This window comes from Passer domesticus, chromosome 8 (genome assembly GCF_036417665.1).
Source record: "Passer domesticus isolate bPasDom1 chromosome 8, bPasDom1.hap1, whole genome shotgun sequence".
Classification (NCBI taxonomy): Eukaryota; Metazoa; Chordata; class Aves; order Passeriformes; family Passeridae; genus Passer; species Passer domesticus.
In genome coordinates, this window is record NC_087481.1 from 2,812,402 (window position 1) to 2,828,984 (window position 16,583).

The following is a 16,583-nucleotide window of genomic DNA, read 5'->3' on the forward strand; positions in this document are numbered from 1 at the left end:
CTGAGCCCCCTCCATGGCCCCGCAGAGCCTGTGTGGGAGGGGGTGAGTGCAGGGAGCACCATCAGCTGCCTCTGTGTGCCAGGCTGAGCAGCAGAGCCCAGCAGAGGCAGCCCAGGGCCCCGGGCAGCACAGCCCCCGTGCTCTGCAGAGCAGCAGCCCCAGCTCGGGGCTCTGGGCAGCAGGGCAGGGGCTGCAGCAATGGCTGCTGGGGCCAGCACAGACGTGTTCCCCTGGGAAAGGCTCTGGGGGCAGCTGGCATGGGCCAGGAGCAGAGCAGGAGCCCGTGGATGTGCAGAGGAGCCCTGGCAAGAGGCTGGCCTGTCCCTGGGCCAGCAGCAGCTGCCTGAGGAGCCCCGAGGCCAACTCTGCTGCTGGGCTGGGCAGCGGGGCTGGCCCTGGGGCTGCAGGAGCTGCCCGAGCTGAGCATCTGCTGAGCATTCCAGACCCAGAATGGCTGTCCCTGACCTCCAGTGCCTGCAGTTCCTGCTGCAGGGCCAGACCTGACTCTGCTGCTCTGCCTGGCTGGGACACGGGCAGGGAAAGGCTGAACTGGGCAGTGCCAGGGAGAGGGAAACAATGGGGCCTGGTCCGTATGAGTCCCTACAGTGTCAGAATGGGCTCCATGGTTCCATTAAGCCCCACAGGGTCACCATGGTCTCCTGGTTACAGGAGACCCTGCAGTGTCACAAGGGCCCCGTGATTCTATGGAGCCCACAGGGTCAGATTTGCCAGTGAGCAGGGTCAGCACCAAGGACACAAACACCATGTAATGGAATTGTGTAGTTTATATAATGTATGTCTGCAAGAAATCACAAAAGGAGAAGTTCAGCAAAGCACATAATCATTAGGAAATAATAACAAAAGGAGCAGCTCAGCAATGCAGCCAATCATCAGCACCAAATATTGCCTGCAGTGATTAAGAAAGATCCAGCACCAGTTACCCTCAGGCTTTACCATCCCCCAGATCCACACAGCAGCTGGGGGAAGCTGTCCCAGCCAAGGGCTGCAGAGCCACTCCTGGACACTGGGAATTCCTGCAGGTGCCTCCAGCCACAGGTGAGGCTCCAACCCCGCTGTGAGAGGGCCCAGCTCTGACAGTGCTGAATGAACAAACTGACAGCACTTCTAGTGTGGGAACATCTGGTTTCATCCTCCTCTTGGGTTCCTCCCAAAGCCTGGCCAGGGCTCAAGGAGGAACCAAGGGAGCTGACTTTGATCCTTCACCCCCGAACAAGGCCAGATGGGCCTTGTCTGTTTTTAAATACAGAAAGGTAAATCCACGTTTCACCAATGAACACATACAGAGATCATATTCCTCATAGTGATTCATTAATGAGTAGATACAAATATAACATTTGGTGGCAAAGTTTATCTAGAGCTGAGCTGTGGCTCAGGGCCCGCTGTTCAGGCCTCAATCAGGGCTTGGTGCTGAGGCCTCAGGACTTCAATTGGGTCCTTTAATCTGCAGAGGAACTACAATTCGTAACAATTATTTCAATAACACAGTTTAGATTTAGGTATTGAGCATAAAGGCATTGCGTCTTGTTCTTCAATTAAGTGCTGTTCAAGTTCATTACTCAGAGCTATAATTCACATTCCTTTTAAAACAGCCCTAATTAATAGCTATTCCCTGTTATTTTATCAAATGTCCCTTTTTTCTTGAGACTGTGTCTCTTTCTAGACAAGTCTCAATACTCCATTTCCAGCACAGTGTCACAACAACTCTAACATGAAATCATAACACACCAAGTGCTCACACTGCAATGACAACAGACACTGCCACAAATTCATTACACAGCAGCCTCCAATTTGGCAGCCACAAAGCCAATGCCCCCAAGAAAAATTTTCTTCTTGCTGCCACTCTTCAACTGCTTTTTCTGTTAAGGTGATTCCTGACTGTCTTCAAGCCCATCAGATAGCAGTGCAACATTCCTGTCCCATGAGAGCCCAGGTTCCTCCCTGGCCAGCAAGCAGATAATCCCAGGCTGTGCCCCATTTGTGTTTGTTGGAGCTCCTGGGATGTACTATTGGATATTTTAACAGGATCATTTGCTATTTTTTCTAATAATCAATTTATATCTTTACTGTAATATCTGCAGGACAGGGCAGTGCACATGGGGCACAGTGTGAACCAGAATCTTTGGTTTTCTGAGAACAAAGGCGCTCCATGGGTGGAAAATATTCTCTTGGCCCCAACTCTTCCCTGTGGTTGTTGCTGAAGGACCCTCATGGGAGGCATCAGCATTGCCCGGAAACAGGACCCAAACCATCCTTTAGGAAGCTGTTTATGGGCAGTCTCCACAGACCCAGCAGCTCCCATTCCCAGTACCAAAGGTCTGATTTCCCATTTCCCACTGTGGGCTGCTGATGGATCCAGGGCTCCTCCCTGGGCCCTCCAAAGGAACCCCATTCCTCCCAGCATCGGTTGAGAACATTTCCAGCAATTAGATATTTTGAGTATTTTGGCTACTTTGATCTTTACATTCTCATAAGAATTTAATGACGAATCCTTGGTGAAACTGTAGAGGTGTTTCTGGCAAACAAAGTTTCTGGCTGACACTCAAGATACAACTTACAGACATCAGCAGTACTTCAGTGACAAGGTTACTCATTCTTTTTCTTCAGTCTCATTTGGGTTAGGAACAATAATTCTGTTGCCCATGGAGCTGGTGTCTTTTTAATTCCAGAACAATGCCCCCAAGTCCTTTGCTGTTCAGATTTAGCACGGTGTCTGTGGCTAACAAGGCTTGGTGAGGCTCTTTCCCCTTTGGCTGGAAGGGGGCCGGGTCCCAGTCCCTGAGGGCACCTAGGCTCCTGGATGGAATTTGTATGCAAGTCCCTCGGTGTCACAGCAGCGTTCACAGGGAGCCTTGTGGATCAGAGCATTTTCCAAAGGGGTCATTGGGGCAAACAGGGAGATTTGGTCTTGCAGGATGTGTAAAACAGTATCCTGTAATACCTCCTTGTTCTCACACAGAATACTTGGCTGCAGGGACATATTCCCATTGTTCATGCTCAAGTTTCAGTATTCAGTGCTGTCTTTCCCCAGAGCTGTTCCTTCACATGCCTTGGGAGAGCCTTTTGGCCTCTGGGCCCACACTCTGGCTCCATTATTAGGACTGCTGCATCCAAACCCTTTATCTCCACAAACGGTGGTGATTGGAGGCAGATCTCCTTTATTCTCAATTGTTCTTAAAATTGCAACATCAATTACTGTGCTACCCTGTCATGGAGTTAAATAATCCAATCTTGATCAGTGTTGTTTAACAGAATTATTGTAGTTTCTCCCTGATATTCTGCATCAATTCCTCCTGCCATGACATGAACCCTTTGCAAGGCCAAGCTCCAAGCGAGCAGTTACCAAACCAAAGTGTCCTGGAAGAATCTGAATTCCTGTCTCAGTATTGACAGCTCTCATTTGCTTTGGATTTATCCTAATTAATTCCAATGCATGAAGGTCCAGCCCTGCCGCCTTTGGGCTGGCCCTGCCAGGGGCCATCACACCCACAACAATTTCCCAGGCAGTCCAAGTCTCACTGCCCATGGTTGTAGTTGCAAATTGGGGGCAGCCGTGCACAGCCAGGGGTTTCCATTTCCCCAGTGGGCCATTGTTAAGGGCATGGAGCACATCTGGGAGATGGGTTCTCCATGGGGACAGGTTCCCATCTCCTCATTTGTTCAACTGCTCTTTTAACAAACCCTTCACCCATTCAACCAATCCTGCAGCTTGTGGATTGTCTGGCACATGAAAAACCCAGAAGTCTTAATCACTGCATTTCTCACAGTAATAGATAAAGCATTCCACATGACAGTATCAGCAAATCCTATAAAAATTGCCAATTTCATCCCTTCTTCCTTTGTTTCTTGTATACAATCTCATAAAGTTTACCACTGACAGTTGAGCCTTGGTCAGTTCTTTTCTGTAGGGCATTTAGTATCACAGTGAGCAGCCAAAGCTGACATATTACCATTGTCATCCTTATTTCTCGTTATCCATTTTTAATTACATAGATATGAAATTGATTATTTTATTATATTATATATATGTTCTGGTTTGAAAGCAAAACCAGTGAGACACTCCAAGTCAGAAATACAATTTATTATAAAAAGGGAAAAAAACCCCAAATACATGCAATAATGCAAGAAAAAAAAACACTGACAGAGTCAGAATACAAGCTGATGACACCCTGCGAGTTAGGGTGGTGGTAGCAGTCCAGATGAAATGGTCTTGTTGAAGTGGTGATGCTGTAGAAAAGATCTGGTAGCTCTTGGCCTCTCGAAACCAGTGGGTAAGGACAGCTTGTTCTGTCCCAAATCCCAGATTATATCCAGGTGGGGATGCTTAGCTGCTCTCCTACCTGGGCAGAGCATCTCACAATGGGCTGATATCGTTCTATGAGTCATGTCATGGGTCCATTAAACAGAAATGGCTCCTGGAGGGAGTTATCTCTGAGTCATGTGGCAAGGCATTGATGGGCTCATTAACAGGAGATAAGGAACAAACAATGCCCCTCCTGGTTTCAACAGCTCTTGAGGATGGGAATAAAATACATCTTTATATTGTAACCTAGGACACCACTTTATTCCTCTTAACTCCCTCTAGCCTCTGTTCCAGCTCCTTAAGGCATCACAACAGTCCAGGAGCCAGAATGTAGAGGAGTGAGTGCAGTTTCTGAAAACAAACTGCACAATTCTTCTTCCCCCCCTTTGCTCTCAGAACCAGCCTTAGAGGTGCAGAACTCATTTCTGGGCTAAACAGACCAAAGAGGGTACGAGCATCATGAAGTCACCCCAGGACGCGCCCCTGTCAGGGTCAGGGGGTCCCGTCCCCGCCTCATCTCTGGGCTGCCAGGGGTCCCCCGGCTCCGGTATCGCCCCTTCCCCTCTCCCCGCCCCAGGGCTCCCACGTTCCACAGCCCCGGCTCTCACGGGGATCCCCAAAACCAATGTCCCGCCCTGTCGGTACCGGGCCATCCCCACGTGGACCCCCGGGACCCTCCCGAGGGGCGATCACAGCTCCTCTCCCCCCGAAAAAGCTCCTCTAGGGAGCCCGGAGATATCCGGGGCTGGAGTCCGGGATCTGCCGGCTCCGAACACTCTCCAAAAAAATCCTCCCGGAGACCCCTCGGTAGAGCCAGGGCGAGCTCAGCCTCCCCCCTCAGCTGCGGCTCGGGGCTGGGGGCGATGCTCCCGGGGCAGGGGGTGCTGCAGGCTCAGCGTGCGGGCGCTGCGAGTGGCAAGATTCTTCCGCTCCTGCTCCTGCGCTGGGAACCCACAGAGCTGCTGGACCTTGTCCACTGGCCCTGCACAGCTCCTCGTGAGGCACAGCAGGAGCAGCACCCTGGGAGCCTCGGGAATGCCCCTCTGGGATCCATGGCACACACTCCCAGGGGCTGGAATTCCAGTTCCCAGCCAGGAAAAGATGTTCCTGCCTTTGAAGGCAAAGCTCTTAAGAAGGGGCTGAAAGCCAAGTGGAGCAAGTTCTTACAGTGACATTTCACTGCCAGACTTGATAACTTCACCCATGGTTGTTGTAGCTCCTAGACTGGGAATTAAATCAGGGCAGGGTCTTTGGTGGAATTGCCCTGGGTCTCAGGGGACACAGAGAGAGAAACAGAGCAGGCAAAGAAAGGCAGGAGAGACAGGAGGACACAAACACAATCAGCTGAGAAGGTGGCACTCTGAAAACAGAGCTACAACTGACTGAAAATGAATGGGACAGAAAGAAATAATTTTGTGTCTTTATTTCCTATCAAAACACAATTTTCTCCCTTTCTCACAAACCTCCTCCCTGTGTCATTAGGCAGGGCTGTCAGAAAGTTCTTCATTCTGATTGAACTTCCAGGCTGTACCCACAAGGAAACAGGGAATGGGGATTTTCCTGCTCCTGGGGAGTTTGACATCCTCAGCTGAGGAGAGGAGGAGGCACCAGAAGAAAAGGGCAGCTGGGTTTCACCCTTCTGCAGGGAAGAGGGGGGAAAAGAATCTCTCATCCTGTCTGCAGCTGCTCCCACAGGGATGTGAGGGCTGATCCCAGAGCCCCAAGGGTCACATGCAGGGCTGCCCTCAGGGAATGCTCACCTGGTACTGAGGGGCAGCTTGGGAGCACCTGGATCTTGGAGCATCCAGCTGCCCCCCATGTTTGGAGGTGCCTGAGGAGGGCTGGGAGGATGCCAGGGACATCCTGCAGTGACATCCCCCCTGTCCTGCTCTGGGTGAGCTCAGTCCCAGGCCTGACCCGGATCCTGGTCTCAATTTCACTCCACGTTTAGACACACTCACAGTTCTGTATTTAATCCCATCCCAGTGTCAGACTCATCAAGCCCCAGACCCAATTCCAATCCCAGCCCTAAAGCCAATCCTATGTCTAGCCTTAACCCCAATCCCAGCTCTAGTCCAAATCTCAGCCCTAACTCCAACCCCAGCTGTGACTCCAGCCCCTTCCTAACTCCTCAGCCCAAACCAAATCCCAGGTCCAGCCCTTCTGGGGGTTTGGGGGTGTCTCTGTCCCTCTGAGCCCAGTGATGTTTGGGTGGGGTCACACCAGGGCTGAGAGGTGTTATGAATAAAAAATTATCTATTTTTATTAAGGTTGCAGAGTTAAAACAGATTGGACCAGTGCTGTTAAGTTAGCTTCATTGTTAAGAGTTCTTCTTCAATTACCTGTTAATGGTTGGTGATTAACCATTGTCCCCCTGATGGTTGCCAGGGATCCTGCAGGTACCAGGAGAATGGGAGTGGCATCAGAGCTAGTATGCAGATGAGAAATGCATTGCACCAATTTTTGCAGTTTTCCAGGAAAACCCCTAAAAATTACAAGCCAACATAGAACTAAGTGACCTAAGTGATGTCTGAGGATGGGAGCATAGTCCAGTGCCTGCTTGGATCCTTTTTGCTTCTCACCCTAACCTAAAAAGATGTTAACTAGAGAGACGACCGGGGGTGTTGGACCGAAAAGGTGGAATTTCCTACTCTCCCATGAGCACAGAAGCCCCAGCTCTGCCTGCAGACCAGCGGACAAAGCTGCATCACCCTCCTCCTCCGTGCCACTCCTGGGAGCCCCGGCGGCATGGGCGCGACCCGTCGATTTCTCCCCACCTGAGCTGATTCTTTTTAATAAAGGCATTAAAAAAGGAGAAAGATCTCCTGCCCCATTTATTTCAAGAGGGACAGAGACCCCCACAGCCTCCCCAGGGATGAGAAGGTGGGAGAGCCCCCCCAGCCAGAAGCACTCTCAGCGGTGAGAGGGAAACAGAGCCCCTGATCCCCAGCCCTGCACAAGCATTCCCTGAGGCCAGAGGGATGGAGACCCCTGAGCATCCCCCATGGTGAGGGGACAGAGACCCCTGAGCATCCCCGGGGCTGAGAGGGACAGAGACTGCCCTGAGCACCCCCCTGACACAGGGGTGAGAGGGAGGGAGACCTCCCCAGGCATTCCCTGGGGTGAGAATGATGGAGACCCCCTGAGGAATGGCCTGGGGTGACAGGGACAAGGATAACCCCCTCAAGCGTCTCCTAAGCATCTCCCAGGGTGAGAGGAACAGAGACCCCTTGACCATCCCGTGGACACTGGACAAAATAAACTTGGCAGAAATCAAACTTAACTCTGCATAAACGACTTTGATGAATATTTGATTTTCCCACAAGTCACATGTGATGAAAATGCAGACAAATCCCAAACATTAATAAATTGACAATAGAAGCAATTGTGTGGCAATTCCAATTTCCATCGGTTCCTGCACAGCTCCAGCTCAGCTGCTGGCAGGTTCCCATAAAAAAAGTGGAAATTTGGCCCAGTAAAGGTTGTTAAAAGGAAGGAAATTTCTGTATAGTGATCACAAACGTTATAGGGACAAAGAGAATAATGATTCTCACATTTGGCAAAGTCCTCAACCCTCTCAATTTGGGAGTTATTTGGAAATTTAGCTAGAAGAGCTGGGCTTCTTGTAGGACTTTTAGCAGCCTTGTTTTCCTCACCTTGGGGTGAATGAACATTGTCAGCCTCTCTGGTATCATTCACTCCTCTTTCTCCAGTGATTTTAACAAATTTTAAAGAAAGGACAAGAAAATATTTTCTTTATACTGGCCACCCACAACAGCCATTTTCCTCATCAGTTCTCCCATAAATCCCTCAGAGAAAGCTGCATTCAAGTTTCCAAGACTTCCTCCAGAAAGAGCCACAAGCTCCTCAGAGGAGGGAACCATGCTGTGGTCAAAGGCACTTGGGGTCAGAGAACAGTGCCTAAACTCGCGTGCCAAAATAATGTCACAATCTGTTTAAGGAAACTGTTGGAGAGATGCCTCTTCCCCAATTAAGGTGCCAATTAGACCAAATTTAAAGTAGATTTTATTGAACAGTAAATGTGAGGTAGAGAGAGAGAGATGGAAAGAAAGAGAAAATGGGGGAGAGCAAGAGACAGGGACAGAGAGCCTCACTGGGGTGCGGCAAGTGTGACATTGTCCCCTGTGTGTGTGGCTTTCCTGGGGTGAGGGTTTTACACCTGAGCCAGTTTGGGTAAGGGAGGTGGTGTTCACCCCCCGAGCAGGGATTACCCCACTGTTTCAGGTTGCAGTGTAAGATGTAACCAAATGCATGTTTTCAATCACCATCTTCACAAACTGTTATAAACAGGAAGTGTTCTTTATCTCTTCCATGACTCAGCCCTGATAACATCCTCCAGGGGCCATCTTCTGTGAATGGGCCATTGAGTGTCCCTGCAGGACTGGTAAAATGACATCACCCCATTGTGGGATGCTCCGCCCAGGGGGAGGAGCCAACCATTCCTACCTGGACATAAGCTGAGGCTTACAGCCCCAGGAGCACCTTGCCTACTGGATTCCCAGAGGAGAAGAGCTCCATCACCACCACTGGACCTTCAGAGGAAGACCAGACCCTTCTCCAGGATCACTGCTTTGACAGAATCACGATCATCACTGCAACAGGACTGCAACCACCATTTAATGGGACTGCTACCAGCACCCTGACCAACAGGGTGCCAGGTTATATCCTGACTGTGTCAGTTTAAGGCAGTGTTTCTGTATCATTGCATTGACCTTAATTTTCTTAATAGTAATTCTGGCCTAGAATCTCCCCCTGGTTTGACCTCAAACCAATACAAAACTCAATGCATTAATCTCTTGTTTTCCCCCCCAAACATAATTTCCCATCCCAAAATCTTTCCCAGATGGAGGAGGAAGCTGCGAGGAAGACGAAGATGCCCTGGGACACCCAGGCAGGTGAGGAGGAAGTCACTGCCTTTTTCCCCCTTTCCTTTGCTCCATCTCAAGCCCAGCAAGGCCCCTGGCTGCAGGACAACACCACCGGCAATGCTGTCCTGCCACAGATGAACTGGGGGAATTTCCTTTCCCTTCCCTCTGGCACAGAGGCAAATCCCATCCTCTTTCTGTCCTTCCCCCCCGCGACAAGGATCTGAGGATGGAGACCAGCGAGGACAAAGCCCCATGGCACGACATCGTAGCAGAGGCGATGATGTTGAGCAATTTGAGTGGCTCCACAGCACAGGAATACAACAGGGAAGAAAAGCCCCAGAGATCCCACAGGAGGAGGGGCTCCAAACCCAGCCCAGGGTACTCTGAAAAGGAAAGACCCACCCTGAGCCAGGAAGGTGGACAGAGCTTCAGCCAGAGCTCGGAGCTGGTGGTCCATGAGCAGCTTCCTGATGGGGACAAGCCCCACAAGTGCTTGGAGTGTGGGAAGAGCTTCAGGCAGAGCAGCACCCTGATCAGCCACCAGATGATCCACACGGGGGAATGGCCGTACAAATGTGGGGAGTGTGGGAAGGGCTTCAGCTACAGATCCACCCTGGCGACCCACCAACGCATCCACACCGGGGAGAGGCCCTATGAGTGTCCTCAGTGCCAGAAGAGGTTTCGGATCAGCTCCAATCTCCTCAGGCACCAAAGGATTCACAATGAGGAGAGGCCCTTCCGCTGCCCTGAGTGCGGGAAGGGCTTCAAGCAAAACTCCCACCTCATCAGGCACCGACGCATCCACACTGGGGAGGCACCCTACAGGTACCCCACATGTGGGAAGAGCTTCACCCAGAGCTCTGACTTGACCAGCCAGGAGTCACTGGTAAGGGATGTCCTGCCAGTGCCCCAACTGCAGGGAGAGCTTTGTGCCCTGCTCCAGCTTCTTCCCCCATTGGAGGACCCATATGGAAAGAGCCCTGGAGATCTGTGTTCCCTGTGATCCATGCTGGGAAGACACCTGTCCCTCCTCCTGCCCCTGCCAATGACATGATGTGGGATCAAAGACCATGAGGGTCTGGCCAGGGCCATGTCATTACCTTCACTCTCACCTCTAGTCATTGCCAGGGGCAGGAAAGGGACTCTCTCTCTCTCTCCCTGAGGAGAAGGGTGTCCTTTCCAGGCAGGAGGAAATTGTGGCCGGGAAGAGACAGTCAGTTGTGTTGTAGTTTTCCCTTTTTTCATATCCCTTATGTTAGCAATATTGGTTTTGTTTCTGTTTGTTTTTTATCTCATTGCTGTTCCAAATAAATTGTTCTTATCCCAGCCTGGGATCTTTGCCTTTTGTGCTTTCCATGGGAGATGGGAGGGCAGCAAGCGGCAGTGCGGTTTTAGCGGGAGCAGGTAATTGAAGAATCCCATTCCTAAACCTCAGGCTGTGGAGACTGAGCATCCCAGCTGGTCCCAGCCCTGGTGGCCATGGCAACAGCCTTGGGAGCAGATCCCTGGCTGGGGCTGGGGGAACCTCTTCCCTCTGGTGCCCAGGGACAGGACTGGAGGGAACGGCTGCAGCTGAGTCAGGGCAGGCTCAGCTTGGATCTCAGGAAAAGGTTTTTCCCCAGAGGCTGCTGGGGCACTGCCCAGGCTCCCCAGGGAAGGCTCCCAGCTCCAGGGCTCTCTGAGCTCCAGCAGCATTTGGACAGCGCTGCCAGGCCCAGGCTGGCACTGTTGGAGTGTCCTGTGCAGGGCCAGCAGTTGGACTCCAGGATCCTGATGGGTCCCTCCCAGCTCAGCCAGTTCTGTGGATCTGGGATCCCATGACCCTGTGGATGGGACTGCCAGTGGTTGCCATGGCAACGGGCTCTGGCTGCAGGCCTGAGCTGGTTTCCATGGCAACCACCCCTGGCCTGGGGTCTGCATGGAGCTGCCCAGGGACTGACCAATGCAACAGGGGCTGGGGATGGTTGCCTGCTGAGCAACCAAGCTGTCTCACACCATCACACGAGTTCCATGGGGACTTTCCAAGAGTCTCCAGGCTGTTCAAGAGCTGTGACAGGCAAAGACAGGGGGTCCATGGACCCCTCCCAGGGGTTTCTGGGGATGGTAAAGAGCCCTGTGCTCAGAGGCAGTCACAGCCATTCCATGGTGACATCCCAGGGGACCTTGGGCTGCAAAGGCACCCATATGTCACGGGCTCCACAGTGACATCCCAGGAGTCCCCAGGTTGCCAAAGAGCCAGGATGTCCCAGACACTGACAGGGGTTCCTGTCATGGGCACAGTGGGAGCTTCAGGCAACGTTTATTAGACAAGTTCATGTTGGGTTACGCAGTACAGAAAGGAGCCCCAACAGCCCCTACAGATTCCCAAACACACCCAAGGACCCCCAGGCTTCCTAAACTCTATCTGTGGGAGGAGTCTTGGAGCAGCTGGTTCCAATCCCTGTCCCATACTTTTCAAGATTTTGTATGTAAAGAATTATAAAGGTGGAATGAAACCTTTATAGAATTTGTCCCACAGGATTAATGATGCTAAACCAGATCTATTTATATAAACATATATATTATCTATTACTGTAATGATTAGACAATATTATCTTAATCAGAAATATTTACTCCTAGGTAAAAGGGCTGTAACATTGTTATGTTATGTTATGTTATGTTATGTTATGTTATGTTATGTTATGTTATGTTATGTTATGTTATGTTGTGTTACTTACTAGGAAGTGATTTCAACGTAACTGTATTAAAGCAAAACCAGTTAATAAGCAGAGATTGATGTCACTCCCTCTCTTGGTTTGGAAAGACAGGTGTCTGCTAAGGAAGGCAGGAGCCTCTACTAAAATGTAAAATGCAACCCCCCTCCCTCTGAATTGTTATAAATTTGGAATTAAGGGACTCTCAGGAAAAAAATATGGGAGCAGGAATAACAGTTCTTTATTAGGGAAACAAATAAAAAGATAAAATAAACAATGCAGTAAACCAAGACACCACTGACAGAGTCAGCACACAACCTGACACCCTGTTGGTCAGGGTGTTGGTAGCAGTCCAATTGGAATGGTGGCTGCAATCCTCCTGGAGTGCCAGGAATGGTTCTGTTTGAGCAGGGATCCTGTAGAAAGGTGTAGTCTTCCTCTGAAGATCCAGTGGACAAGGCAGCAGCTGTTCCTCTGGGAAATCCAGTGGAGGAAGCCATGCTGGTGTTCCAAAATTTCAAGATTATATCTGGGTAGGAATGCTTGGCTCTCCCCTCTGGGCAGAGCATCTCCCAATGGGATGCTGTAGTTCTTATCAGTCATGCAGTGACATTCAATAGCCTGTTATCAGCAGATGTCTGCCTGGAGGGAGGAGTGGGTGTGGAAGAGATAAGGAAAACTGCCCACTAAACAGAAGACAACTGCCATACAGATGGCAAAGAGAATACAATCTGTTTGACAATCCAGGACAGTGAGTTAGTGGGCTACCCTCAGGGAATGCTCACCTGGTATCCAGGGGCTGGGTGGGAGCACCTCGACCTTGGAGCACCCAGCTGCCTCCATGTTTGGAGGTGCCTGAGGAGGGCTGGGACATGCCAGGGACATCCTGCAGTGACATCCCCTCCATCCCGCTCTGGGTGAGCTCAGTCCCAAACCTGGCCCTGATCCTGGTCTCAATCTCACTCCACATTTAGACACACTCACAATTTGATATTTAATCTCATCCCAGTGCCACACACATCTAGCCTGAGACCCAATCCCAGCCCAAACCAAAAAGTCAATCCCATGTCTAGCCTTAACCCCAATCCCAGTTCTAATCCAAATCTCAGCCCCAGCTCCAACCCCAGCCCCTTCCTAAAACCTCAGCCCAAACCAAATCCCAGGTTCAGCCCTTCTGGGGGTTTGGGGGTGTCTCTGTCCCTCTGAGCCCGATGATGTTTGAGTGGGGTCACACCAGGGCTGAGAGGGACAGAGACCCCCCCGGCCTCCCCAGGGATGAGAAGGTTGGAGAGTCCCCCCAACCCCGAGCACCCTCAGCGGTGAGAGGGACACAGAGCCCCTGGTCCCCAGCCCTGCACAAGCATTCCCTGAGGCCAGAGGGATGGAGACTCCCAAGCATCCCCCAGGGTGAGGGGACAGAGAATGCCCTGAGCACCCCATTGGCATGGGGCTGAGAGGGACGGAGAGCCCCCAGACATTCCCTGGGGTGAGAATGATGGAGACGCCCTGGGGAATGGCCTGGGGTGAGAGGGACAGCCCCCCCCCAAGCCCTTCCCAAGCATCCCCCAGGGTGAGAGGCACAGAGACCCTTCCAGCATCCCCTGAGCACTGGACAAAATAAACTTGGCAGAAATCAAACTTCAATCTGCATAAATCACTTGGATGAAGATTTGATTTTCTCACAAGTCACATGTGAGGAAAATACAAATAAATCCCAAACATTAATAAACCAACAACAGAAGCAATTCTGTGTCAATTCCAAATTTCATTGGTTCCTGCACAGCTCCAGCTCAGCTGCTGGAAGAGTCTGATTAAAAAAAAAAAGAAAAAGTGAAAATTTGACCCAACACAGATTATTGAAAGGAAGGAAAAAATCTGTGTGGCTGTGAGAAAGGTGACAGGGACACAGAAAATAATGATTCTCACCATTTGGCAAAGTCCCCAAGCCTCAGAATTCTGGAGTTATTCGGGAATTTAGCTACTTGAGCTGGGCTTCTTCTGGGACGTTTAGTAGCCTTGTGTTCCTCAACCTGAATGAACCTTGTCAGCCTCAATGGTAACATTTGCTCACTTTCCTCCAGTGATTTAACAAACATTTCATGGAAAGACAACAAAATATTTTCTTTACACTGGCCACCCACAACAGCCATTTTCCTCATCAGTTCTCCCACAAGTCACTCAGAGGAATTTGCATCCAAGTTTCCAAGAGTTCCTCTGGAAAGAAAGAGCCCTCCTCCCACAGAGCAGGGAACCATGCTGCTGACAAAGGCACTTGGGGTCAGACAACACTGCCTAAATGCACTGTGCCAAAATATTGTACACAATCTGGTTAAGAAAATTGTTAGAGAGATGCCTCTGCCCCAATTAAGGTGCTAATGAGACCAAATGCAAAGTGGATTTTATTGAACAGTAAATGTGAGGTAGAGAGAGATGGAATAAAAGAGAAAAAAGAGGGGAGGGCAAGAGAGTGACAGGGACAGAGACCTCCCCTGGGGCGGGGCAAGTGTGACATTGTCCCCTGTGTGTGTGGCCTTCTTGGGGAGAGGGTTTTACACCTGAGCCAGTTTGGGTAAGGGGGGTGGTGTTCACCTCCCCAGCAGGGATTACCCCACTGTTTCAGGCTGCAGTGTAAGATGTAACCAAATGCATGTTTTCAATCACCACCTTTAGAAACGGTTGTAAACAGGCGGGGCAGTGTTCTTTATCTCTTCCAGGACTCAGCCCTGATAACGCCCTCCAGGGGCTCTCTTCTGTGAATGGGCCATTGAGTGTCCCTGCAGGACTGATAAAATGACATCATCCCATTGTGGGATGCTCCGCCCAGGGGGAGGAGCCAACAATTCCTACCTGGATATAAGCTCAGCCTTGCAACACCAGGAGCACCTTGGCTACTGGGTTGCCAGAGGACAAGAGCTCCATCACCAGCTCTTGACCGTCAGAGGAAGACCAGACCCTTCTCCAGGATCACTGCTTCGACAGAATCACGTTTATCACTGCAACAGGACTGCAGTCACCATTTAATGGGACTGCTGCCAGCACCCTGACCAACAGGGTGTCACGTTATATCCTGACTCTTTCCATTTAAGGCAGTGTTTCTGTATCATTGCCTTGATCTTAATTTTCTTATTAAATTCTAATTCTGGCTTAGACTCTCCCCGTGGTTTGCCCTCAAACCTGTACAAAACTCAATGCACTCATCTCTTCTTTTCCTCCCAAAACAGAATTTCCCATCCCCAAACCACTGCCAGATGGAGGAGAAGGCTGCGAGGAAGAGGAAGATGTCCCGGGACCACCAGGTAGGTGAGGAGGAAGTCACAGCTCATTTCCCTCTCTTTCCTGCTCCATCTCCCTGCACAGCACAGCCCAAGGCTGCAGGACAACCCTGCTTCCAACGCCGTCCTGCCAGGGATGCACGGGGAGGATCTCCTTCCCCTTCCCTCTGGCATGGAGGCAAATCCCATCCTCTCCTTGCCCTGCCTTCCCCAGACAAGGAACTGAGGATGGAGACCAGCGAGGACAAATGTCCACAGCAGAACCTTGTGGAAGAGGCTGTTTTGAGTGGCTCCATGGCACAGGAATCCAGTGGGGAAGAAAATTCCCTGAGATACTGCAGGAGGAGGGGCTGCAAATCCTGCCCAGGGTGCTCTGAGGAGGAAAGACCCACCCTGTGCCAGGAAGGTGGACAGAGTTTCAGCCAGGGATCAGAGCTGGTGATCCATGAGCAGCTTCGTGATGGGGAGAAGCCCTACAAGTGCTTGGAGTGTGGGAAGAGCTTCAGGTGGAGCAGCCACCTGATCAGCCACCAGATGATCCACACTGGGGAATGGGCCTACGAGTGTGGGGAGTGTGGGAAGGGCTTCAGCTACAGATCCACCCTTGTGACCCACCAACGCGTCCACACCGGGGAGAGGCTCTATGAATGTCCTGAGTGTCAGAAGAGATTTCAGACCTGCTACAATCTCCTCAGGCACCAAAGGATTCACACCAATGAGAGGCCCTTCCTCTGCCCCGACTGCGGGAAGGGCTTCAAGAACAACTTCACCCTCGTCATCCACCAGCGTATCCACACCGGGGAGAGGCCCTACGAGTGTCCCCAACTGCAGGAAGAGCTTCATGCACTGCTGCAGCTTCATCCCCCATTGGATGACCCATGCTGGTCAGAGCCCTGGTGATCCATGTTCCCTGTGATCCATACTGGGAAGACACCTGTCCCTTTTCCTGCCCCTGCCAATGACATGATGTGGAATCGAATAACATGAGGTTGTGGCCATGGCCGTGACATTTCATTCACTCCCACCTCAAGTCATTGCCAGGGGCAGGAAAGGGAGTCTCTCTCTCTCTCCCCTCGAGGAGAAGGGTGTCCTTTCCAGGCAGGAGAAAATTGTGTATGGGAAGAGACAGTCATCTGAGTTGTAGTTTTCCATTTTTCTTATCCCTTTTTTTATCAATATTTTTGCTGTTCCCATTTGTAACTGATCTTGCTGCTGTTCCCAATAAATTGTTCCTATCCTAGCCCAGGATCTTTGCCTTTTGTGCTTTCCATGGGAAGCAGGAGGGCAGCAATCGGCAGCATGGTTTTAGGGGGACCAGGAAATTGGGGAATCCCATTCCTGAACCCCGCTGTGTGGAAACCAAGCATCCCAGCTGGTCCCAGCCCTGGTTGCCATGCTAAGGATCAGA

The 16,583-nt window shown here is 50.9% G+C and overlaps 1 protein-coding gene across 1 annotated transcript; it reads left to right on the forward strand.

The window, feature by feature from the left end:
• Positions 1 to 9,754: 9,754 nt before the first annotated feature.
• Positions 9,755 to 16,075, forward strand: LOC135306054 (zinc finger protein 436-like). Its single transcript, XM_064429614.1, has 3 exons — positions 9,755 to 10,096; positions 15,125 to 15,199; positions 15,740 to 16,075. Exons 1-3 carry the CDS (start codon positions 9,755 to 9,757, stop codon positions 16,073 to 16,075), a joined length of 753 nt encoding a protein of 250 aa, XP_064285684.1.
• The last annotated feature ends 508 nt before the right edge of the window (positions 16,076 to 16,583 follow it).

What these genes read in the sequence shown, in the direction of transcription:
- LOC135306054 (XM_064429614.1), top strand. Translation starts at nt 9,755, where the DNA reads ATGATCCACACGGGGGAATGGCCGTACAAATGTGGGGAGTGTGGGAAG. An exon ending in TGACCAGCCAGGAGTCACTG is followed by an intron (nt 10,097 to 15,124) that starts GTAAGGGATGTC and finishes CTCCCAAAACAG; the next exon opens with AATTTCCCATCCCCAAACCA. An exon ending in AGATGTCCCGGGACCACCAG is followed by an intron (nt 15,200 to 15,739) that starts GTAGGTGAGGAG and finishes TGGGCCTACGAG; the next exon opens with TGTGGGGAGTGTGGGAAGGG.